General features: G+C 50.3%; 6 protein-coding genes across 6 annotated transcripts; 3 read left to right on the top strand and 3 right to left on the bottom strand.

The window, feature by feature from the left end:
- Nucleotides 1-1,732: 1,732 nt before the first annotated feature.
- Nucleotides 1,733-8,572, bottom strand: MAA_07745 (Beta-ketoacyl synthase; the record flags this gene model as incomplete). Its single annotated transcript, XM_007825743.2, has 8 exons — nucleotides 1,733-3,352; nucleotides 3,404-4,162; nucleotides 4,216-6,440; nucleotides 6,493-6,638; nucleotides 6,701-6,782; nucleotides 6,851-7,838; nucleotides 7,892-8,198; nucleotides 8,253-8,572. The coding sequence occupies 8 exons, from the start codon at nucleotides 8,570-8,572 to the stop codon at nucleotides 1,733-1,735; spliced, it is 6,447 nt and encodes a 2,148-aa protein (XP_007823934.2).
- A 682-nt stretch (nucleotides 8,573-9,254) lies between these two features.
- Nucleotides 9,255-9,820, bottom strand: MAA_07746 (Dimeric alpha-beta barrel; the record flags this gene model as incomplete). Its single annotated transcript, XM_007825744.2, has 3 exons — nucleotides 9,255-9,312; nucleotides 9,386-9,582; nucleotides 9,647-9,820. 3 exons carry the CDS (start codon nucleotides 9,818-9,820, stop codon nucleotides 9,255-9,257), a joined length of 429 nt encoding a protein of 142 aa, XP_007823935.2.
- Nucleotides 9,821-10,687: 867 nt separating this feature from the next.
- On the top strand, nucleotides 10,688-12,837 carry MAA_07747 (multicopper oxidase; the record flags this gene model as incomplete). Its single annotated transcript, XM_007825745.2, has 6 exons — nucleotides 10,688-10,879; nucleotides 10,941-10,996; nucleotides 11,056-11,226; nucleotides 11,289-11,459; nucleotides 11,516-11,647; nucleotides 11,718-12,837. 6 exons carry the CDS (start codon nucleotides 10,688-10,690, stop codon nucleotides 12,835-12,837), a joined length of 1,842 nt encoding a protein of 613 aa, XP_007823936.2.
- Nucleotides 12,838-15,415: 2,578 nt separating this feature from the next.
- On the top strand, nucleotides 15,416-17,148 carry MAA_07748 (Peptidase S8/S53, subtilisin/kexin/sedolisin; the record flags this gene model as incomplete). Its single annotated transcript, XM_007825746.1, has 4 exons — nucleotides 15,416-15,766; nucleotides 15,821-16,126; nucleotides 16,208-16,406; nucleotides 16,475-17,148. The coding sequence occupies 4 exons, from the start codon at nucleotides 15,416-15,418 to the stop codon at nucleotides 17,146-17,148; spliced, it is 1,530 nt and encodes a 509-aa protein (XP_007823937.1).
- A 635-nt stretch (nucleotides 17,149-17,783) lies between these two features.
- On the bottom strand, nucleotides 17,784-19,695 carry MAA_07749 (ATP-dependent RNA helicase DBP3; the record flags this gene model as incomplete). Its single annotated transcript, XM_007825747.1, has 3 exons — nucleotides 17,784-17,937; nucleotides 17,998-18,110; nucleotides 18,172-19,695. The coding sequence occupies 3 exons, from the start codon at nucleotides 19,693-19,695 to the stop codon at nucleotides 17,784-17,786; spliced, it is 1,791 nt and encodes a 596-aa protein (XP_007823938.1).
- A 1,478-nt stretch (nucleotides 19,696-21,173) lies between these two features.
- Nucleotides 21,174-22,238, top strand: MAA_07750 (DUF862-domain-containing protein; the record flags this gene model as incomplete). Its single annotated transcript, XM_007825748.1, has 4 exons — nucleotides 21,174-21,241; nucleotides 21,328-21,598; nucleotides 21,665-21,773; nucleotides 21,832-22,238. The coding sequence occupies 4 exons, from the start codon at nucleotides 21,174-21,176 to the stop codon at nucleotides 22,236-22,238; spliced, it is 855 nt and encodes a 284-aa protein (XP_007823939.1).
- Between the last annotated feature and the right edge of the window lie 849 nt (nucleotides 22,239-23,087).

Here is a 23,087-nt window from a genome sequence, read left to right as displayed (position 1 = left end):
TATTTTTAAATTTTTAAGTTTTTATAAACTTAAAAATTTTTTTTTTATAATTAATAATAATTTTATTTTTAAAACTTAATTAAAACTTAAAACTAATTCTTATAAAACCCTTTAATAGTTAGTACCTAGCCTGTATATCCGGGACCCACTTCTAGTCTCTGATAAATATACACGGGATATCCCGTTAGAAGCCTTGATCATGCCTCCTATCCAGGGAAAGCGTACATGTACTCGGTACTCCGTACATAAGATTGGGTTACACAAGGTTACACCTAGTACGAGTCCATCATGTCATCCTTGGCTGTCTGCCATGGAAATCGGGCGTAAACATCTCAGGCATCCTCCCGATTGTAAACGTCGTAGCCACCATGTTTGCCGCACTTCAGCTCCTGGAATCTCTGATCGCCCTTGAACCGCCCACACTGGATGCCGCGTATCCGAGAAGGCACTTCCAATCGACAGCACTACATGACACCTCCTGCTCCGCGTCTACGTATAGGCGGCGTCACCCCATGGACCGCACTGCCGAGACATTTGCATGAATCACAAGCTCCTGCTCACGTTGCAGCACATGTTGACACTGGAAACGAGTCAGGTTGCGTGGTGGCCCTTTCGACTCTGTAACACCAGTAACAGGGGTGCCGGGGGGGTGCCAAGGTGCCAAAAGGTTGACTCCATGTCCTATCGAGGGTCTGGTGGCTGCACGACAACGAGTAAGCACGCCACTTTAGCTACCAAGGTGCTTGGCTGTTTGCTTACAGACATGAGATGGAAAATCGTCTGGCGTCTGCGAAATATGAACGCGTATCCACGAACCCTTGACCAACAAATCCGGGACAGGGAATACTTTTGTTGTCACCTATGTGTTCTTCACGAGTCTGGTGTTTCAAGGCGCGGGCGTCGATACTGACTCTGGACGTCACTTGTGTAATTGAGAGTGGAAAGGCAAAGACGACGGTAGCAAAGCTTACAAAACATACATAATAATACCAGGGCCTTGTCGCCGCCATGCACGATGACTCTGGAACGTTGGGGATGGAGACGTCGCTCGCTGACCAACACGGAGGCCGAACTGGCCTCGTACACTGCCACATCATCATCTAAAAAAGTACCACATTGCCGCGAACCATGGTCCGAGAGTGCTTCGTTTGTTATTGCTCTCCTTGGCCACATGTGTCGAGCAGGCGCCCTTCCGACGAATTGTTTTGCCGCCTTGGGCTGACTGTCTATCCCGCGTTGAGAGACCATAAACAATGCCGCATTACAAGCCACCTTGTCCCCTTTATTAGTTTTGGGGGCGAAATGGTAAAAGGGCCGAAATGCCGAATCCAGCGCAGCTGTTTTCATTCCCGCAACCTGGCAATTTCCCTCTCAAATCGAGAGGGTCCTACTCATAGGGCTAGATACTTGATGTTGTGCTTGATTCATCCTCTCAACTCCAGGTGACGAGTTCGCCAAGTCATGCAAGTCTATTCACATAATTACTGCCAGAAGAGAAAAGTCAAGGATCCGAAATACCCATGGCATCACCTTGGGCTCCCACAGCGCCGCACCTCGGCCACTGGACGTCTTGAATTACCTTGTTGCTTTCGTTCCACTTGCATAGTAGACATAATTTTTATGAAAATACCAAGATATTAACTGATTAATATTATCTATACCCAAACCAAAGAAAAATGCAAGCTATCTAAGTACAGCATCGTAACCGTCTATAAAAGAGACCATATACTAGTTAACCAAACGTACTCCGAATAAAAGCCGCAACGCGCTCCGTGTTCTTGCCCTTGCGCAACATGGTGAAATGGTTCGCATCCTGGATGCGTTCAATGGAAAGGCTCTGTTGACCGAGCAAAACATCCCAGTTATTGCCTCCAAAGTTTGTTCGATTCTCAAGTAACCACTTCATTTCACGGGGATCATCATCTCGATATTCCGGACGGGCATCGGTACCCTTGCATATACCGTCCTCAGCCCAGAGAATATATGTCATGGGCGGCGGCGAGTTGCCACCGAGGGCCTTGTCCCAGGGCACCGGTTTCCACTCATCCAGGGCGTCAATAAAGGCAAGGAAATGCGCGAGCAGCCAATCCGGGGCCTTGCCGTCGCCAAAGAGGCCCAGGCCATTGACGAAATCAAACAGCCGTGCGGGCAGCTTCTCCAGGCCGATTGGGTTGGGAGAGTCGAGGAGAATCAGACGCTCGACGGTTTCGCCTTCTCGAGTAAACTGGATTGCCGCCTCGTACGCACAAATGCCTCCCGCCGACCATCCGCCCAGGTTGTACGGGCCGTGAGGCGCTCTGCGTCGAATTTCTTCGACGTAGAGGGTAGCAAGACCTTTGAGGCCAAACTGCACCAGCTTTTCGGCAGACTTGAGCCAGGGGCAGTTGAGACCAAACACACAAACATCCTTGCGCACCGCGTTGATGGGTGCGTAGGAAAAGGAGGATCCGGAGCCATCCGGGAGTAGGAACAAGGTGTAAAGCGCCGACTTGGGGTTACCTTGCAGGAGAGTCGATGTTGCGCGATACTGCTTCAACTCTGCAGACGGCTCTGGTTCAACCTCATCCCCATGTCCCTGTTGGAACATGTGCTTGAAGGAACTAAAGTTGGGATGAGAAACGAAAAAGTCACCTTCCAAGTCGAGCTCGAGCTCCTCGCGCAGACGGCTGAGCACAGCCAGCGACATGAGTGAATCCATGCCCAAGGCACCCAGATCGGTGTCATTTGTAATCTCGCCCATGGACACGCCAATCTCCTCTGCCAGAATGGCACACACGTCTTTGCACTGACTGCCAGACACGGAGCCTCGCGGGCTCAGAGACGGGGGCGTAGTCACGCTGCTAGTTATTTCCCCAATGGAATCGCTCCTGGGAGAAAGCCCACCAGAGGAACTCGACTGTCCAGAGGACTGATCCGACGAGAAGGTGTCCAGTCCGAGCTGAGCGGCGAGGTCGGCCAGGGTTGCGCAGGTTTCAAAAGCCGACGACTCGACATCCAGATCCAGTTCCTCACGAAGTCGTCCAGAAATGGACAGAGACAGAAGAGAGTCAACGCCGTAGTCTGCAAAGACAAGACCATTGTCAACACTCGCCGAGGGAATGCCAATCTCCTCTGCCACAATCTTGAACACAGGCAGCATGGGATTTCTTGCCGTAGTTGCCGACTTCAAGGCCGCATCGAGCTTCAGGGGTTCAATGTTGGCATGGCGCGCGAAGTGGCCCGAATGTTCTGACGATGCGCTCCTCGGCGGTTTCGCCGCAGGCTTTGCAGGACCGGAGCGAACTGGAGCCTCGTTTTGAGACTTTGGCGGCGGCATCGCCGTGTTGAGGACTTTCCGGGGAATACCTTGGAACTACGCCAGTCAGCGACAAACAGTTTTGCAGTTTGATACGAGCAGCCTTACCGTGATACTACCGCAAACACCGACGATGCCCTCGTCGTCGAAAATATACACGTCCCCGGCATACGTGGTCCCTTCGACGCACCGCATCCTGACATATGTGCGATAGGTCTTGTCTCTGCTGAACTTTCTTACTGTCCTAAAATACTGCCAGCCATGATTGATAAACACCTGGTCTTTGGGCGTCTTTGCGTGGCCGTTCATCAGGAACCCAGCAAGCTGGCCGCAGCTGTCCACCCACATGGGGTTGCATCGAAAATTGCCCTCGTCGACTTGGAACCGAACCAATGCCGTCGCCTCAAAGTCTTCCGTGTTGACAATGGCCTCTTGCATGCCCTTGTAGGCGGTGCTGTAGTCAACCAGGCTGGAGAAGAGCTTGTATATGACGCCAGAAGACATGCGGCTGTTGAGACCTTGGTCGGCCTTTTCCTTGAGCCACTCGATGCTCCGCTCAACGTAGTATTGCGTGCTGTCCCAGCTCTTGAGCCAGACCTTGGGCTGCTCAAAGTGAAGGCTGGACTGGGCGTGGTCGGCAGTCTTGTTTCCCTTGGAGTTGACGCTGTAGATGGACATGCTTGCGGCTTTGCTGTCCGTCGTGTCGAGGACAACATCGATTCTGAGGAGCATCGTCGGGCCCTCTTTGTGGACCAGAGCCTTGTTGACCACCATGTCTTGCACGTCGACGGCATGGCCTTGGAGGTCCGGACGATATTTTTCCAGGATATAAGATCCCAGGGTGACGCCAAAGTCTGTATACAAGGACTACAAAAAGCATTAGCAGGCAAGCACATGAGTTTGGGGAATGTAGAGCGTACCGAGCTGCAAACGCGATTGCCATTGACAACGTGGCCGTATACCACTTCACGCAACTGTTCATTCGTGAATTCGCACTCTGCCGTCAGAGTGAGCTTCCCCTTTTCCACGGATTCGTGAACCATTCGGTGCACCGAGGCCGTTGAGAAGCTCGAAGGAGGCGCTGGCAGCGGAGCGGCAGCTTGGACGGGAGGGTCGCCTCGTGTGAGCAGCCAGTCGTGCACATAATCTATCCAGTACAACTTGTTGTCCCAGCTGTAGGCCGGCAGCCGCAACACTTGTTTGCATGCTTCAAAGTCGTGGTGGTATTCATCCCAGGCAACCGATAACCCGTGGCGGTACAGAGTTGCAACACTCGAAGCCAAAACTTGCCACCCATCTTTGTTGCGCATCAAAGATGGGACTGCCGTAATATCTTGATTGATGTTGGCCTTGACAAGGTTTGAACACACTGTATGCGGGCCTATCTCGATCCAGGCCGTCTTTTCGGAGACGAAGCCGTCGTCTTTGGCCGACCGCAGCACGTCCAAGAAGTTGACGGTTTCCCTGCAGTGACGCCTTATGTGCTTGGCCTCGAGTGAAGGTGTCTCGCCAGCCGTAAACGTCTTGCCGAGCAAGGGACATCCAATGGCCACCCTTGGGGCATGAAACTCGACTTGCGAAGCTATGGCTTCAAGCTCGTCCAATATGGGGTCAACCTGAGCCGAATGGAATGCAAATGGAACATTAACTCTTGTGGCTTTGATGCCCTTGTCCATGAGTTTCTGAGACAGTCGGTCAATATCGTCAATACAGCCACTAACAACAGTGTCCTGCGGACCATTGATGCAAGCAATGTCGTGAATACCCTCGTCCAAGTGGGCTTGGATCTCGGCGGCACTGCTTCGGATGGCCAGCATCGCGTGACTACCGCGGCTGCATTTGTTCTGCAGCAGCCGAGCCCTCATGGCAACCAGATAGATTGTATCGCTTGCTGTAAGGACACCAGCGACCTTGAGCGCCGCGTAATGTCCTAGACTATGGCCAACCACGTAGGCTGGCCGCATACCAAGTGCCATCCAGAGGCTTGCAAGTGCCATCTGCACACATACGGTGCCGAGCTGGACGACGAGCGGCTCAAGGTCCTCGATATCAACTGATCCGTCTATGAGGGGCATGATTGAAGGGAATCCGTGGCGTTGTGCTAATATGTCGTACGCGTGGACCTCGTCGCGGAAGATTGTAAAGTGCAACAAATGCTGGCCCATGGCGCTATACTGAGACCCTTGACCACTGAAGACAAAAGCGACGGGTGATTCAGAAGAACATGTGTAGCTGTCGTGTTTAAGCTCTTCATCCAAAGCGCATAGCAACTGCTCGGAATTGGCAGCTGGGATCGCAACACGGAATGGGTGGTGCATCCGTCGAGATGTGGTCGTATAAGACAGCTTGGGTAGGAAGCCTTCGGTGAATGCTTGCTTCTGAACAAATTTCTTTAAATTCTCCAAGTTTCCTTTGAGAGATTTGATAGATTTGGCAGATACCGTCACCACATGAGCCGTCCGAGCATCTTGTTGTGCTGAGTCCGCGATACGCAGGGGATAGTCTTCCACGAGCAGTGCGGTGTTGCCGCCGGCGGCAGAAAAGTTATTCACAAAGGCGCGGCGAATATTATTCAACTCATTGCGCCTGTTCCACTGGGTGGCCGTCTTGGCTATGTGGACGTTGCGTTCGTCCAAATCAGTCGGGAACTTGTGGTTAATCTTGCCCTTGATGCCGCAGTGAGGGGGAATAATATTTTTTTCCATCATGAGCAGAACCTTGATCAGGGCTGACACTCCGGATGCAGATTCGGAATGACCGACGTTTGCTTTGGTAGAGCCAAGGTGAAGACTTTCGTGCGGCAGCCGCCTCGGGGACGTTGATGGAGCGAAGCAATTCAGAACCGACGTCATCTCCGTCGCATCGCCGGCTTGTGTCCCAGTGCCGTGCATCTCTATATAACTGACTTGGTGAGGGTGGACGCCGGACTCTGTAAGTAGCTTAGAGAAAATCTCCTCTTGAGCTCCGGAGTGCGGTCTCGTAATGGAAACGGCATCAGCAGAGTGGTTTGTGAGAGCGCCTGAAATGACGCCGAGGATAGGGTCGTGATCTGCAATGGCATCCTCAAGCCTCTTTAAAATAACAGTGCCAACCGCGTCTGCACGACAATAGCCATCGGCGTCGTCATCAAAAGTGTGACAGTTGCCTGTCAATTATTGTAAGCGGTGCGTCGTCTATTGTCATCTCAACATACGTACCTGTTCGTGAGAGAAAATATCCGCGATCCAACCCTACAAAGCTGTCAGGATTCGACATTACATTTGTACCACCAGCAATGGCTGTGTCGCATTCATTTCTCCAGATGGAATTGCAAGCCAAGTGAATTGCGGCCAGACTTGATGAGCTGTTTCCAGATGGTCACGTTAGTAGAATCCGACTTGTCACGAATAGCGTATCGAAACTTACCACGCAGTATCAACGCTTACAGATGGGCCGCAATATTTGAAAAAGTAGTTAATTTTCCCTGGTGTAAAGGCTCGATTCCCCCCTGGGGAGAGTCAACGTCAATGCTTCTTTTGATCTTGTTACAACTCATGGCCTAGACCTAGTGCTTACCTGGTATGAAATAAGTGTCGACATTCTGGCCACAACTGACTTCTCTATAGTCATCGCTTGTCATGCCGTAAAACACGCCAACCCGGTCTCGCTGGGTTGAGGGTGTTCTATCAGCAACAACGCCCGCCGCCTCAAGAGCCTCATACGCGGTTGCTAGAGCCAATCGCTGACCAGGGTCAGACTGTTCGGCTTCTTTTGGAGAAATATTAAAGAATTTGGCATCAAATAGGCCCGGGTCGTTGATCCAGCATCCGTGCATAACCTTGCATGTATTTTTCCGCTTGCCAGTGACATCGTAGTACAATTCTCCGTTGAATCTATCTGGTGGAACAGGCCGATGAACATCAAGCCCTTGGTGAAGAAGGTCCCAGAACGCTTCAACATCTGCGGATTCGGGGAATCTCCCAGACATACCAATGATGGCTATCTTGGACTCGCTTGGCTTCGGACCCGAAGTGGACTTTGGACCGGCATCCGCTGCAACACGTTCCATAATGCAGTCGACTATGGAGACTCGACTTGCCATAGCCGGCGAAAACGACTGTTTGAGGCTTGGACCGACGCCGGTTGAGATGGGGAACAAGGCGCATTGTTGCACGTTGTCTGTTGCTTCGAGAACTAGTCGTATGTTTTCAGCTGCCTCTCGCAGGTCTAGAGGTAGAATGAGAATGTCCTCAACAGCCCGGTAAAGCAGGTCTTGAAACTTGAGGCCGGTTGGCAGATTGCGGCTAGAAGAGCTAGAAATGAATGACAGCTTGCTTGAGAAGCTGCTAACCGGCCCGACAGCGCGGATAATATGCTGTACATCTATGGCCGAGAAAATGTGCGGCGCATGATATGGCGCATGGACAGCAAGCGGAGTCAACCTCAACGTCTTTTCAAATTGCGAAGTCTCTAGAAAGTGCTGCACAATTGCTGGCGGTCCGCTGACCGTCCATGAGTTCTGCCCCTTTGCGCTAATGTACGGCAATGAGAGAGGCGGAATGTTCTATTTCCTTAGCAAATGATGACTTGTGACGCAGCACGACGAGCTTTACTCACAGTTTTGGCTTGATAAGACTCTATTGCTTCTTCAGCTAGTGCCAGGGGTAGTTGTGAGTCGGGAAGGGCATATGACCAAGGAGACGAAGAGGTCCCGTTGGACTCCTGATGACTGAACAAAGCTGCTGTTCGAGCCACCAAGAGGCCAACTTTGAGTGACACGCGGACTGCATCGATACCGGCCTGAACCAACTCAGCCAGCGACTTTGAAGAGCTAACCGCGGCTGCGGCCAATGCCCCAATACACAATCCCGAGACGTGGGTAGTTGGGCCCGTTGGATATGCCTCTTGGCCGTCTCCAAAGTAGCTGTGACGTGTAAGTAGTCTTGTCGTGATAGCAGAGATGGAGTGAGCCTCTTACTTGATAAAGCAACACAAGTGGTAGATGGTTGCCAAGGTGCTCTCCAAGGCCACGCTTGTGTCCTTCTTGAGCGCTCGAGCAACCAGATTTTGTACACTAGAAAAGGCAGGGAATGATTGGCGCTCTGCCGCCGTGAGGCGAGCTATTTCATGTCTCAAGGTGAGGTTGACTTGGTCGATAAAGGACGCCAAGTAGACATTGCTCTTTTTGAAAAGAAGCAGCTGCAAATTGGATAAATTACAGCTACTCTGGTCCCCAAAAATGAAGACTCGAAAGGGGTCAGCCCTAGTATCAGACTGCTTGATCGTCACGTGGTTCATGTTGATCCGAAGGTTGCACCCGGTTCAACAGACACAAGATCATTAGGTCTGTAGAGATGCTTGAGCACAGACATTGAATTCACAGCGTTTTTATTTGTTTTACTCGGGTTTGACTTAAGTACATTGAGCAATGAGATTGCTTACCAAGTGGTCACAGTTAATAATCATGAGGTCACACGCATACCATGTCATGGCCAGGGAATAGTAAGATCCGAGTGTTTGAAACTTTATTACTACAAGACGTTAGGTCACAAGTTCGAGAATAACGGCCTGGAACGTCGGTCTAGGTTTGGCGTCAACGCTGTCGGGGCTTGTGCTTAGTAGATAGCAGAAGTTACTTGTCACGTAGAATGGATCCAAGATCACGGCACGATCGCCAAGACAACAAGGGCAGAATCACGAATCGATGGACAATAGCCTAAAATTCGCAAGACATGCTAAGGGTGATTCCGGTTTGCTGTAGTTGGCTAGATCAAAGTTTCCCTTGTCCAACGCGAACTTTAGCGCCCTTGTACATTCCAAAGACTACAGGCAACCACGCAACAAGCAAGCACACCGTGGCAAGTTGGATAGGAGGTATCTTGACACCACGTTCAAACTCTATTTGCTACGAAATGTGCTTTACAATTGCCAAAGTAAACTTGCTGTAAGCTTTATTGCCACGCTATGATTTGAGTGCCCTTTATTTAGGTACAACCTTGCCATTCTCCAGAAACTCTTCAAAATAGCCAATGGTCATGCTAGATGGTGTGAATTGAATTATTAGCCGCCCTTGGATTGCAACGTAGTCAGATGGCTGCAGAAGTTACTTACGTGGATCTCGAAGTGTCGGCAAACTTTTGGTGATCAGGGGCCACCTTCTCCAAGAAGCGCGGGTCACTTTTCATCCGCAGAAAATCCTCCATGCGACGGAACACGAACTGAACAATGCAATCATAGTCGGACAGCTTGGAGAACTCGGGGTCGTACAGCTGGAACAGCAATGGCCGACTTTTACTGTTGTTGTGGGTCTTGCGCGGTGTAAGAAGCTGTTCAATGTTCCCATAGTTGCCCAAGGAGGAATAGACAGCTTACCATGTTGTACCGAACAATGCCATACTCTTCCATGAGGCCGCTGACCAAGGGAGCGTGGGTCTTGGTCATGTACTCTCGGTAAGCCGCCTCGCTCATCCCGGGTTTGCGAAACGCAGTAATGGTGAGACACAGCAGCTGCTGCGGTTCGGGGGAAACCGAGTCGGAGATGGCCATTCTGTCCTTGGGTCGTAGGAGAGAAGAAGAAGCAAAAGGTCTAGAATACAGTGCTGATCGGCGATGCAGGGGAGTCGGCAACTCGGAGTACTATAAATAACCCACATGGCAGAGGAAATGTCTCGGCGTGTTGCGCGACATTAATGGCAAGTCCGAACGCGTTGTTGTTTTTCCAAGACGGTCCTCTTTCGGCTCTACTTGGTTCCAAAGTTCTGAAGGCGGAATTTGGGTTTGCCACGCGCTGACGGAATGAGTCAAATACCCATTGCCGGTAGTTGGTGGCGCACAACAGTAGACTTTGTATCATGCCGCAACCGGAAACCGAGCAAGAGCTTAAATAAAAAGTAATTTCATCCCTTTTCATTCGAACGCGTCCAATTATGACGTTACCGGCGTTGCTTCTGTTTATTGTTGTCGCCGTTTTCATCTCCCGGGTGATGCGCCAATGGGAAGCAGCGGAACTAACTCGTTCAATGTTAGAACTCGTTCATCAATGTTCCGAAAAGAATCGCCACATGTGACAGTACTAGGAGCCAGGGATGCTTGAGGGCTGCTGGATCAGGCAGGTCTCTGAAACATCTCGAACCGCCGATGAAAGCGTCTAGTTCGCCCTGCATGCCAGTATCGCTCGCACCATCACTTGTGCATGCCAGCATCACCCAAGCACACGAATATCATGGCTTTCCCTCCCGATCAAGTAATCTCCCTTAAAGGAATTTCTATCTCAAAAGCGCGTGCATTTTTTGCCTACGTTTTGCGATATTTGAACAGCATCGTCAGTCGTTACAGAATTGCCAGTCTCGGGTGCATGATTCGAACTGCCTCAATTAAACATTCGTTTTCTACTACACTTTCGCCATCGTTACCATGAGCCGCTTTGCGCGTCTGCTACTAATAGTGGCTTTATTTTTCACGAATGCTTGGGCAAAAACGGTCAAAGAAACATTGCGCATTACTTGGAAGGAGGGCGCTCCCAATGGACAGGCCAGAGAACTCATTTACACGAATGGCCAATTTCCCAGCCCAACGCTTGTCTGGGACGAAGATGATGATATCGAAGTGAGTGCTTGCTTTTCCAGGTTGGTTCATGTGGTGATGCTGACGCAAAGGCGCGTAATAGGTAACCGTTTATAATGAAATGGCTAAAAATGTTACTGTACATTGGCATGGCCTCGAGTAAGTTATGTCCTTTCTGCGAATAAGAGCATCCCTCTAATGGCGAGCACTTGTTCCAGTCAAAAAGACACTCCTTGGTCTGATGGTACTCCCGGTCTCAGCCAACGACCCATCCAGCCCGGCAACAAGTTTGTATACAGGTTCAAGGCGTCTCCTCCTGGAAATCACTGGTACCACTCTCACGAGAAAATGTCTCTTGTTGACGGGCTTTATGGAGCAATTCACATTCGGTTAGTCTTACCGGCACCCCAAGACGTTTTCATATGAATGATGCTAAGTCGCAAGCACGTAGGCCAAAGGGAGACCGCACAGGATTGTGGAGTCAAATAAGCCAGGACAAAGACGACATTAAAGCTATGGAGAACGCCGCATACGATCCAGAATATCTGGTCGTGTCGGATTGGAGCCAGTACACCTCGGAAGAGTACTGGAAGATATCTACTGATTCGGGCCTCCTCGTATTGTACGCTTACGTCGCCCCCAGGTCACATTTATTTCGCAGCTAACATTTTTGAAAAGTTGTCTCGATAGCATTTTGGTCAACGGAAAGGGAGAGGTTTACTGCCCGGGCCAAAAGTTTCTTCAAGCAGAGCTTGCTCCCGGTCTGGTTGAGGACGCTTTCCCACCAGGCACCGAGGTCTCAGACAAAGGGTATGCTGCTAGACGTCCAAATTACCACTTTCTTACATCATGACATTGGCACTAACTCGCTTGTTTATAGGTGTTTCCCAGCGGATCTTGACCAAGTCCAAGGTGGCCCCTGGAACATCACTAAACGCCCAGATCTCATACCACCACGCGTCCAGGAAGGCTGCGTCGCATCCAGGCACGAGAATGCAACAATCGTCGTTGACCCGTCAAAGAACAACGGCTGGGTTAGTATGCATTTTGTAGCTGCCGCCACGACTGCCCAGATTACCTTTTCCGTGGATTCACACGAATTTTGGCTGTACGAGATTGATGGCAACTACGTCAACCCCAGAAAGTTTGTCTCGGCAGTCATGTCCGCCGGTGAGACCTTTTCGGTCATGATAAAACTAGATCAGGAACCGGGAAAATATACAATGCGCATACCCAACTCTGGGGCTTCGCAAGTACTAGGGGGCTTTGCCGAAATGGTTTACAAAGGGTGCGAACGTGAGGAGAAGGCGGGCAAGGCATACCTGTCTTATGGAGGCAACCCTACTTCACCCGATGTCGAGAAGAATTCATTCTTTCCATGGCAACTGGATACAGACCACATGTCGCCGTGGCCTCCAAATAAGCCCCGACCCGGTAACGCTGACGAGGAGCATCTCCTGGTGCTGGGCCGCGTTGGCGCTCCCTACAATTACACCATGAACACCAAGTACTTATACCCCGTTGATTTTCAAAACGATGATCCTTTGTTATTCTACCCCAACGCAACCCGCGACACCGAGAATGATGGCCTAGTGCTTCGTACCAAGAACGGGTCTTGGGTTGATCTCATTCTGCAAGTCTCTACTCTACCAGGAGATACAGCGTCATTTGAGCATTTTATGCATAAGCATGGCAGCAAAACTTGGAGAATTGGTTTCGGAACAGGAGTTTGGAATTATACTAGCGTCGAAGAGGCTATTCAAGAACGGCCCCAGGATTTCAACTTGGAGACGCCTGGCTTACGTGATACATGGATCACAGCATTCTCAATTGGCGGCGAGGCATACTGGAGCGTTTTCAGATACTTTGTGGATAATCCGGGCCCATGGCTATTTCATTGTCATATCGAGCTTCATTTAATGGGCGGCATGGGCATTGCAATCTTGGATGGCGTTGATGCATGGCCTGAGCATATTCCTGAAGAATATCAGCTGCGTTAGCATTTGCATTTGGCAAATATAGGACATAACTATCAGCATACGGAGATTTGGTTTTATTAATGCACTAATCCATTTGTCTTTGGCGTAAAGTTGAGTTTTTATACCTATTAAGCCGCAGGGTGCAAATTGTAGACGCCTACGGATTGTTACCATGAGCAGCTGCATTTATCGTATTCAACTCAGCGGGTAAGTTACACAGGTGTAGGTAACCTCGGATGCTGTGAAAGAGCCTGAAATACTGCCAGAAGACTATTATTCGCCGTGGCTAAGCGAGAGTCTCCCCATACGTAATATCAGACTGTTATTAGGTGAATTGAGCTATTGACTCCAAGCCCTCTATTGGGCCCTTGTCACAGCAGCGAAGAGGCTGAAACGTAGTTCATATACTTGCCAATGCTTACGAAGACGCATAAGCCGCAGCGGTAATGCAACTCACTGGTTATATACAATGCTGACCTTCGCGTTCGCCCCTCGCGTCCCAAGCATACCGTGTATAGTCCTCTCAATTCCCTCATTATGCATAATTCTTAACTTTGTTACCCACAGGGCCTTGATGGCTGCGCAACCCCGGTCAGCTAGATTCTGTAGGACCGATCTGTGAGCAAATATTCTACGAGGTTATCGAGTAGGCGCGGGCCCGTACGCCCAGAGACATTCTGATGACGGACAATGTCACGTTTATCAGATACACGTGCTATATCACAAAGGTGACAACTAAAGGCTGTTGGTCTAGTCATGATGGTTGCTTTTTCTAGGGCATATTAAATTAGGGCTTGTTTGAGAGTCACAGAGGGTCTGATTAAGTCCGGTCAGAGCCGCCAGGCATAAAGAAGGAAGTTTGGCTAAACGAATAACAAAACCCGGTTCAAATGGATTTAGCGGGGATAAATTTTGGTAGTATTTAGATGAAGCCGGACCCTAGCAAGTATACTGGGTTGTGTAGGCTAATGCGAAAGCGGTCGGGTTTGTATTGGGATTGTGAGGTGGCTAAGACTTGGTTTATTATGATGGACAGATACAAGATAGTATTGGAAGATGTGATAGAAGCCAATCAGCTTGTGAAAAGCTCGGATAAGAGAATTCAAAACAGACAAGGGCAAGAGTCATGACGTGGAGCAAAGGGAAGAATACCGCGATGCGTTGATGTTGGATATTTAAGTCATGCGCCAAGATAGAGTTTATGCATAGAACCGTACGTGGTGTCTGCTGCTTCAAGTCACAGCCAAGAAGGGTGGTGGGACGACTACATGTACAGTCCAACCCTTGAATTATTTTATATTAATTAATTTTTAGTTGTTTCGCTCTGCAGTCAAATAAAATTAGAATTATTTTATATGCGTAACCTAATAGGGGGGTTAATAATTTATTAAAAAAAGCTTTATATAAAACCTCTCTTAACACTTAATCTCTTAAAATATATAAGCTATAATTAATATACTACCTCTTGCTACCAGCTATCTTGTCAGGTCACGCATGAAGAATAATTCAGGGGGTGGACTGTATTGTCATGCTTCGTACTCCGTATCCACCAGAGTTTTAATTCTTGGCATTCTTACTGGCCAAGGGATGCGCTATCAGCTCGGCACTTTGACCGAGTGCATCCGCCTGGTATAAGACGTGTAGGCAGAGGCTCACGTCAAATTGTATTAGAGCAGGTGCAAGAACTGTTCATGACTCTTGACCCCAGAGACGACGACGCACAGAAGTCAAGTCTGTCCTCGCAAGTGCACCAGACCAGACTCGTTCCGCACGCTACCCTGCATCTCATGCCGGTCTGGAATGGCCAGTCCGCCAACAATTGACATGACACGGAGCCACAGCAAGTCAGGCCGCCATCAAAGCTTCGGGACAAGGTGAACAAGCAAAGTCCCTGTCCGCTTACACCGCGAATAGATGCGCAATTATAATGCATACAGCATCCGTCTTCAAAATGGCGTGTGAGAGTGTGCATAGCTTTGCATGAAGGAAACAATGCTTTACAATGCATTTCCACAATCCCAGGCCCAGCAGCACCACGCAGTGTGGCGCCTCCAATTGGATTGACGGGATTAACCAGACTTGACTTGATGGAAACCATTGACATGTCGACTGGTGCAGTTTCAATAAATGTCTGGTTGGCTCCCCTCAGCACCCAGCGTACAGGGGTCAACTTCGTTCACAGCCTTTATTCCCTGATTTGAGTATTCAGTATGTACAAGAGCTCCAAATTACTAATTGATCCATGAGGTCATACAAGGTCATGACTCGGTCATGGAGACCAGACCCTGCCCAGTAAGACCATATCCTGTATATTTTGAACAACCCTGTCTGAATGCAGCATCTGCCACCGTAGGTATCAATGCATTCCTCAGCTCTCCTGTCATTCAGAGAGTGGGCAATAGCTATGCATGGCTATAATCTCATACATCTTGGCTCTTGCGATAACGCATGAGTCCGATGAGATCTTCATATCAACCTGTGCGCCTTGGAGGCTGAAGAACAGGTATAAAAAGTCTTGGCTAGGTTCGCTAGTACTTTGTCTAATCCATCATTGCTCTCGTCTTGGCTTTCCATCAAGGACCTTTCCACAGCCCTCATTATGAATTCCCTTCACAGCCTCGTTGGCCTCCTTTTGTCGGCAAGCCTGGCATCATCCGGGCTTGTTCCTCGAGACGCCAGCATCCCCATTGCCAATCAGACTTGCGAGAACGCCTCTATTGAGCACGATACACGTGATACACGCGGTGCCCTGGTCAGCCAGTCGAATGCTCCCGGTAACCTTGTCCGCCTCTCGAACAACGTAATTGAGGGCGTCTCCAACTACACCTACGATGAATCGGGGGGTGAAGGAATCACGGTCTACGTGGTTGACGGAGGCATTCGTCTCACGCATGAAGAGTTTGGAGGACGTGCCACTTTTGGCGCTTCATTTATACCCGAATCACCTGATGTAAGCCAACAATCCAAAAGGAGAATAATCGGGCTGGCATAACCAAGAATACAGGACAGTCACTATAAGGGTCGCGGAACCCAGATCGCTGGCATTATCGGTGGCGCAAAGGTTGGCGTCGCCAAGAAGGTAAAGCTTGTAGCTGTCAAAATAACATCTGATTCGGTATTACATATGGTAAATGCGTTAAACTTTGTCATTAGAGATGTCAACAAGAAGGGCATCCAAGGGAAAGCCGTCATCTGCATGCCAGATCAGGTTCCCGCCAACACCAACAAGTATATCAAGTGGCTCGATAATACTTTTAAAAACGCCCTTGATGCAGGGGTGGTGGTGGTGGTTGGTGCTGGCGACTATAATGTAGGTTTTCTCATGTCTATTCCTCGGAAATTGATGCAAAAGCCCAGTAGCACGAGACTAACTTGTCTACTCGACGTACAGCAAGATGCCGGCAACTTCTCCCCCGGAAGGCTTCCGAGCATCATCACCGTTGCAGCAATGGATCATAGAACTGATTTCCACTGGCCCGATTCAAACTGGGGTTCCTCGGTTACCATGTACGCTCCTGGCGTTGAGGTTGAGACTGCCGCCAACTCTAACGATACCGCCACAATAAAAACATTGAGTGGCACAGACCTGGGTACGTTCCTATGGACTCGATACACATGGTAATGGGCAGTCTCAAGAAGCTAACTGTGGTCATGATAGCTGCTGGCCACGTTGCTGGCCTCGCTGCATACATCATGGCCCTCGAGGGCATCACTGAGCCTGCCAAGGTCATGTCCCGGCTGATAAGTCTTGCCGAGGAAACGGGGTCCCGAGTCCATTGGACGGCTCCCAACACGACCACCCTTGTTGCCACCAACGGACTGGCAGGTAGACTGGATCCTGCCATTGCAAACAAGCCCGTCAAGAAGCTCCGTTGGATCAAGGGCTACGGCAACGTTGACCCTTACATACCTTGTGGCGTCAACTATAGGGATGAAGATTGCGGCACCTTGATCTACTGTGATTCTTACGACAGATACCCTACAGCCAGGAAGGAAGGCTTCTTTAAAAGCACCCAGGAATGTTTCGATGCCCATGAGCCAGCACCCATTCTACCTTGGCGTGAAAAGCCAACGACTGTCCGTCCCGAGTCGTGCCACCTCGAGGAGAGTGCCGAATGTCCGTGGGTGTGTGGCCATCTTGACCTGGATGCGTATTATACCGAGCACTATTGTGGCACCAAGGTTTTCTGTGAGTTGCATGACGAGGAGCACGCGGAGAACAAAGGCTACAGACCCACCTACTTGCAATACAAGAATGCAAAGGCCTGTTTCGACGGTCACGAGCCTCAACCTGTCTCTTCGAACCAAACCATGCCAGCTGCTGCCACATAGGCCATTGGCAAATGCCGGACAATTCAGGACCATCGCCATCTTGGCGACTAGGAGAGTCTTGTAGGAAACTCATATTAAATTCTTTAACCATATTTTCAATACAACATTTGGTCAAGGATAGAAGCTAGACTTTCCTTCTCTACATTGCTCTTCGTGGCATCGCAATATAACTGTAGCAACGCCTCAAGTTAGAGTGACAGTGTATCATCTTGTGCGGAGCTTGCTTGAGCCTTTCTGTTTGGGCAAAAGAATGTGACTATAACTGTCAGGTCCCTGGACCTCAAGCACTACGAGGATATCGCTGTCGACTTTGATCGGCTCACTCTAACCTCATCTTCTGATGTAGCAGACCCGGCGTTAATCATGACACGTACAAAACGTGTTGGCCGTGCTGTTCCGCCAGCTATTCAGACTTGTGTACATGTATTTGCCATGAGTCCAAGATGAACTTTTCTAAGCTGTCTTACGCCATACAAGTATTTGATACCCATGATGGGCACCAAAAGGCGATAGCCCTTCAAATGCTGCCAGTCTACTCGTACCTGAAAAAGCCACCAAATATGAACGCCCAAAATATTGCCATGTAAAACGTGCAAAAGAAATGCTACCAGGGCATGGACCGAACCAAGGGCATCCTAGTCAAACGTAATTTTTGTCGCCTTTTGTGTCATGTCTACATCTTTGAAGAATGATCCGTACATGTCGTGAGTCTTCTTCTTGACAGTCGTGCCAAACTTGAGCAGATCGTCGGGGACGGGTTGATTGGCGCCCCTGAGAATGTTGACCAGGCTGCACAAGTGCACGTTAGAAAAAGAATTGACAAGGAATTTGCGTCGGGTCAGAACTTACGAGCCAGAGTGTGCCTTGTCTTGGACTGTAAATAGGGTGTGTGCCTCGCCGGTCTTGCCAGCCCGGCCGGTACGACCGATTCGGTGAACATAATCCTCAATCGTCAAAGGGAACTAGTCGTCACAGTTAGCAATCGCCCGGGCCGTTCAAAGACGCATCAGGTAGTCCACGCACCGTAACGTTTATCACCAGCTTAACTTCGGGAATATCCAACCCACGCGCAGCGACGTCGGTCGCGACGAGCACAGGAGTCTGGCCAGTCTTGAAGGCTTCCAAGCTGCGTGTTCGCTGCTCTTGCTTCAAATCACCATGTATGCCGCCAACGCGAATGCCCTTGCGGCTGAGAAAGTTTTCTACACGAGTAGCCTCCTTCTTGTACAGGCAGAAGACCAGGATACGGTCGTTCTTCTGTTTGCCCTGCTGGTGCTGTTTCAAAATCTGGAGCAAGCGAAACTCCTTGTCCTTGGGGTCCACGACCTCGACTTTTTGGCTAATTCGGGTGTTGGCTTGCAGTTCTACGGAGCCGTTCTCGGTTTCTTTGCCGCCTGAACCAATGGTGATCTTGACAGGGTCAACCATGAAAGTAGAAGCCAGAGCTTGGACCGACTGCGGCCAGGTGGCAGTAAACATGAGCGTCTGTCTCCTCTCTCGGGCGAGGCAAGCACCCAGAATTTGTTTGATGTCGTCCTCGAACCCCTTGTCGAGCATGCGATCAGCCTCGTCCAGAACGGCGAATTGACAGCCACTCAGATCAACAGTGCCGTCGGACATGAAGTCTTTCAAGCGGCCAGGAGTGGCCACAATGATGTCGGCACCTCGGTTTACCATTGCCCTCTGCTCGTCTTTTGATGAGCCTCCGAACAAACAAACGCACTTCAACTTGGCCAGCGCGGCCAATGAAGCCAGCTGCGTATGCGTCTGCATGGCTAGCTCGCGGGTGGGCGAGACAATGACTGCCTTGGTTCCCTTTTTACCAATGGCGGAAACGGACTCGACGCAAGGCAAAGCAAATGCCATGGTCTTGCCAGAGCCTGTCTCTGCAACGCCGACGACATCTCGGCCGGACAGCGTGGAGGGCCATGACGCGGCCTGGATGGGGGTGGGAGCCTTGAAGTTTGCAAACGGCGACGGGGTCTTCTCGAGCAGGTTCGTCGAGGGAAGGTGGTGGAATTCGATGACTGGCCGAAGGGACGATGTCTCGCCTCGGGGATCGGTAATGGTAATCTGGTTCGTCGACATGAAGGCATCGACTTCGTCTTGGGGAACGTTGGATAGGCTGATTGTTTGGACATATGACCCCGAGGTGGAGGCCCTTTCACTACTCAAGGCTTTCTCGTCCTTCTCGGACACGCTCGATTCCTCGGCGGGCGCTTTGATCGAAACATTCTCTTTTAATTCTTGCGCCTCCTTCAGCTTCCTTTCTTTCTTGTCCTTCTTGGCCTTCTTTTCGGCCTTGCGCTGTATTTCGAGGTCCGTTTCCTTTGCATCATCGACAACGACATTAGATTTTTCGGATTTGCGCTTCTTTTCCTTCTTTTCCTTCTTCTCTTTCTTCTCCTTCTTCTCCTTCTTTTCTTTCTTGTCCTTCTTGTCCTTCTTTATCCGCGCTTCGGATGCATCGTTGCCATCGTAAATCTTGGTCTTTTTACTCGGACGTACAGACTCGTCCTCTGCGAGGGTGTGTTTCGTGGCAGCCATGGCAATTGAAAAGGATGGCTTGGAAATATTGTCTGGCAAAGGGGGAACCGTGGGTTATGCTGAGACGGGACCAGGCCTCGAGCGCGCGACTGGAATAACCAAAGGCGGTGGGCTGGAAAAAAATTCAATGTTGTCTTATCGATACGAGACAACGTTGTCCAATAGTTTTTGCGTACAAGGGGGTCATGCGGGGCCGGCCTCCGAGGTGGCATCAGTCAAGTTTTTGGGAATCTGGCAAGACCGATAAAGCCCGTTCACGCGGCTAAGCGGCCATACGGGCGCCATTCGCAAGATATCGCAGAGACTTTATATGTAATAGCAGTTCTTAATTGTGCCATTTCTTGGCCCCTTAAGATTCTCTGCCCCCGAAGAGTGCGCGGTCAAAAGAAACAGCACGCTAGGCATGCATGACCGAGTTGGTTCGGACAAAATGAGGTAGCCTAACAGTTATACTATATAAGGTCATCATTATGGTGTATGAGTGTTTATGGGTAGCTAGGTCACCGTTTAATGCAAAACAACTATACAAGGCGAAGTTCATTCTGCTTCAAATCGTCTTGCCTCTAAAATGGTCTTCTGGATCACGGTTCCGATGGAGACGGACCGACATTTCTACTAGGTGCCGGGTAGGTTCAGGGCATCCGGCGCAGTGTCAGGAATCAGACATGTTTACGATTATCTCCCCCAAGGCACACGGAAAAGTAATACCAATGCCAACGTAGCGCGCAGTCAGGTGAAGCCTCGAGCTTCTTGGCAAGTTGCTCAATTTGTAAGGTGGTTTGTAGGCGCTGACATGCCGCACGCTGAATCACAGACACACACGCCACTTTTACACATATTTTATGACAATTTACAGTGTGGATTAGCTTGACCGATAAGACACTTGTGTTGACAAGTCGCTGCCGCTGTTGAGCAATATACAAAGATGACTAGTACGAGACTTTCGCGTTGCCGGATTGCTACCAACTCTAGTTGCGGGTGGATGATGCCCTGGGTTAGGGTTAGGGTTCCTTTGTTGTGATCGACGCCAATCAGACCCGAGCATTAGCACAAAAGATTTTGACGTTGGAGACAGGTAACCGAGTACTGACCTGGCTCTTTGTTTTTTTTTTTGCTTTGCGATGAGCACACCGTCACCTCTTTCTCTTTGACTCAAATCAAGGTTCTCAACGGTTCAGCTGAGCCACTGGCGGCCTCACGTGGGTCCATTGTGTTCAATGTTCTCTGACAAAGTTGTGCGGCTCGGTACAATTGATCCCTTCATGTTTGTGCAAGGCGAGGACTAGACCCCTTGACCCTTGGATCCTTGGAACCTGGGACAAGCTGACCCGGCATCCGCGATTCTCATTTATTATTACCAGACACCGAGACACTTACCGAGCAGCCGCGTACGATTTGACCCATTCGTTTGTCTCCGCTCCTGCGCACCACAGTGACCTCACTTTCGCGCGTGGCGTTTCGTTGCTTGCCTGTTTGCCATGACTTCCGAAGCTGCACCCAACGAGGGAGAGGAGGAGCGCATGAGCGACAAGGTGGGAGACTTTCTGTACGTGTTTTTGGGCTGCCGTTGATGCTTTGATAAGCCGACATGCATGACTGCGAATTCTAACGGCGCAAACTGCGCTAAACCAGGAAGAAAAACCTGAATAAAGGAGAACTTGCCTTGAAGCATGCCATGGGACTTGGTAGACAGCCCAATATTGTGCCCGTCACCGACCCGGTGCTCGACGGACCATCACGGCCCGTCGAGGTCGGATGGCATCCCGTGGGCGGACTGGCCGGCAAGTGGTTTGCTGAGCAGACAGGTCTCGGAAAGATGATCACCGACAAGATCAACAAGTATCCGGATCCGACCCAGCATTGGGCCGTGCTGGTTGGCGAGTATGCTCACCAGTTGTGGATGGTATGTCTACGCCCGCCCGGAAACAAGCCTCGCCAGAAGCACCAAACCAACTAGATGAACCCGCAGGATGAGAATTTCGACGTCATTTACACAAATCAAAAGATCAAGCGCGAGGAGTGGCGCACATTTCAAGTTGGCGAGACGCGCTTCAACGATGACGCTACACGACGGGCTGGTACGTTTGTCTATCCTGCCGCTCGTGACAAGAAGAAATAATTAACTGGATGGAAAAGGCGAATCCGTCATCGAGGCTATCAGAGAGACGCAGCCGGGCTACAACCTCATCACCAACAATTGCCAGACATACGCCCTGCAACTCCTTGATGCCATCAAGGTCGGCTCAAGGAAGGAATTCGGCACAACCCTGGCCGTCTACGAGAGACTAATTGGCCCTGGAAGTGTCAAGGATTTGTTCATTGAGGGCCAGCCTGTGGTCGGCGAAGCCCCCCAGGAGAGCACAGTGTCCATGGCGCAGCAAGTCATGCACGACAACACAACACAGCTTGATGCCCAGGAGCAGTTGCAGAAGAACGGGAGCGCAGGCCCTCAAGACGGAGCCAGAGGCCTGGATCAGGATCAAGGCGAGAAGAAGCCCAAGAAGTCCAACTTTTTGTCACGTCTGCTGAAGAAGAAGAATTAGGCCGCTCTCCTCTCACGGTGGCCAGTGTACTTTGTTGACATGAGCGAGGGAAATGAATGAACGTCGGGGAATGATGTTACGCGTATGGTACAAGTTAGAGATGTGCAGGCATATCAGATATGTTTATAGTCGAGGAAGCCAAGTTGAGCCTTTCAAGACATGTGCTTCTGCAGGCAGACGTCCCATTCTTTAAACGCGGACGAGTGTGTGACTGGGCTGGAACCATGTGTCCAAGAGGGATGCCTATAGCTTGCTTCGATTTCCTCAACTTCACCTTGATGCACAGTGGCCATGGATTCTTGTCAAACGTAATAAATATCCCCGGCTTCCGTGTAGCCACTATGATGTATGCGTGTATGAGCCATGGAGAAGAACGCAACGTGGTTGGCATCCACCGTTGACTTCGCTGCCAAGTTTCTGACCCTTTCAAGTAATGCACATGCCTCATCGCAAGCAGTCAAGTTCTTCCTGCCCTGAAACTATTGGGCTTCTGCACATCGGGAAGCATGGCCATTGTCGTGTTGATCTTGTCTTTGAACAGGATGCTTAAACCCTCGGAGAGTTGGGCAGACAGTTCTCTCGCATTGGGGCTTGTTTGCGTACATACTGGCTACATGTGGTCGAACCTAGTGGGCGCGATGGTGGAAAAGAAGTCTGGTCTGGTCGTCCAATACCATCCGTGGCTGGTGACCTACGACGAGTGGTTGGCACTTGCGAACCGCCAACAGGTCATGTACGAGGCTAGTGAGAGCGAGAGATGGTCTCGACGTTGCGGACAGCAGATGCGGCGGGCTCGGGGGGATGGAGATGGCTGCGCTGCTGCAGTCGTGCCTGTCCGCAACCACTCTG

The sequence above is a fragment of the Metarhizium robertsii genome, assembly GCF_000187425.2.
Source record: "Metarhizium robertsii ARSEF 23 chromosome Unknown MAA_Scf_10, whole genome shotgun sequence".
Lineage (NCBI taxonomy): Eukaryota > Fungi > Ascomycota > Sordariomycetes > Hypocreales > Clavicipitaceae > Metarhizium > Metarhizium robertsii.
Note: the sequence above shows the minus strand (reverse complement) of the source record. Positions and strands in the feature narration are given on the sequence as shown.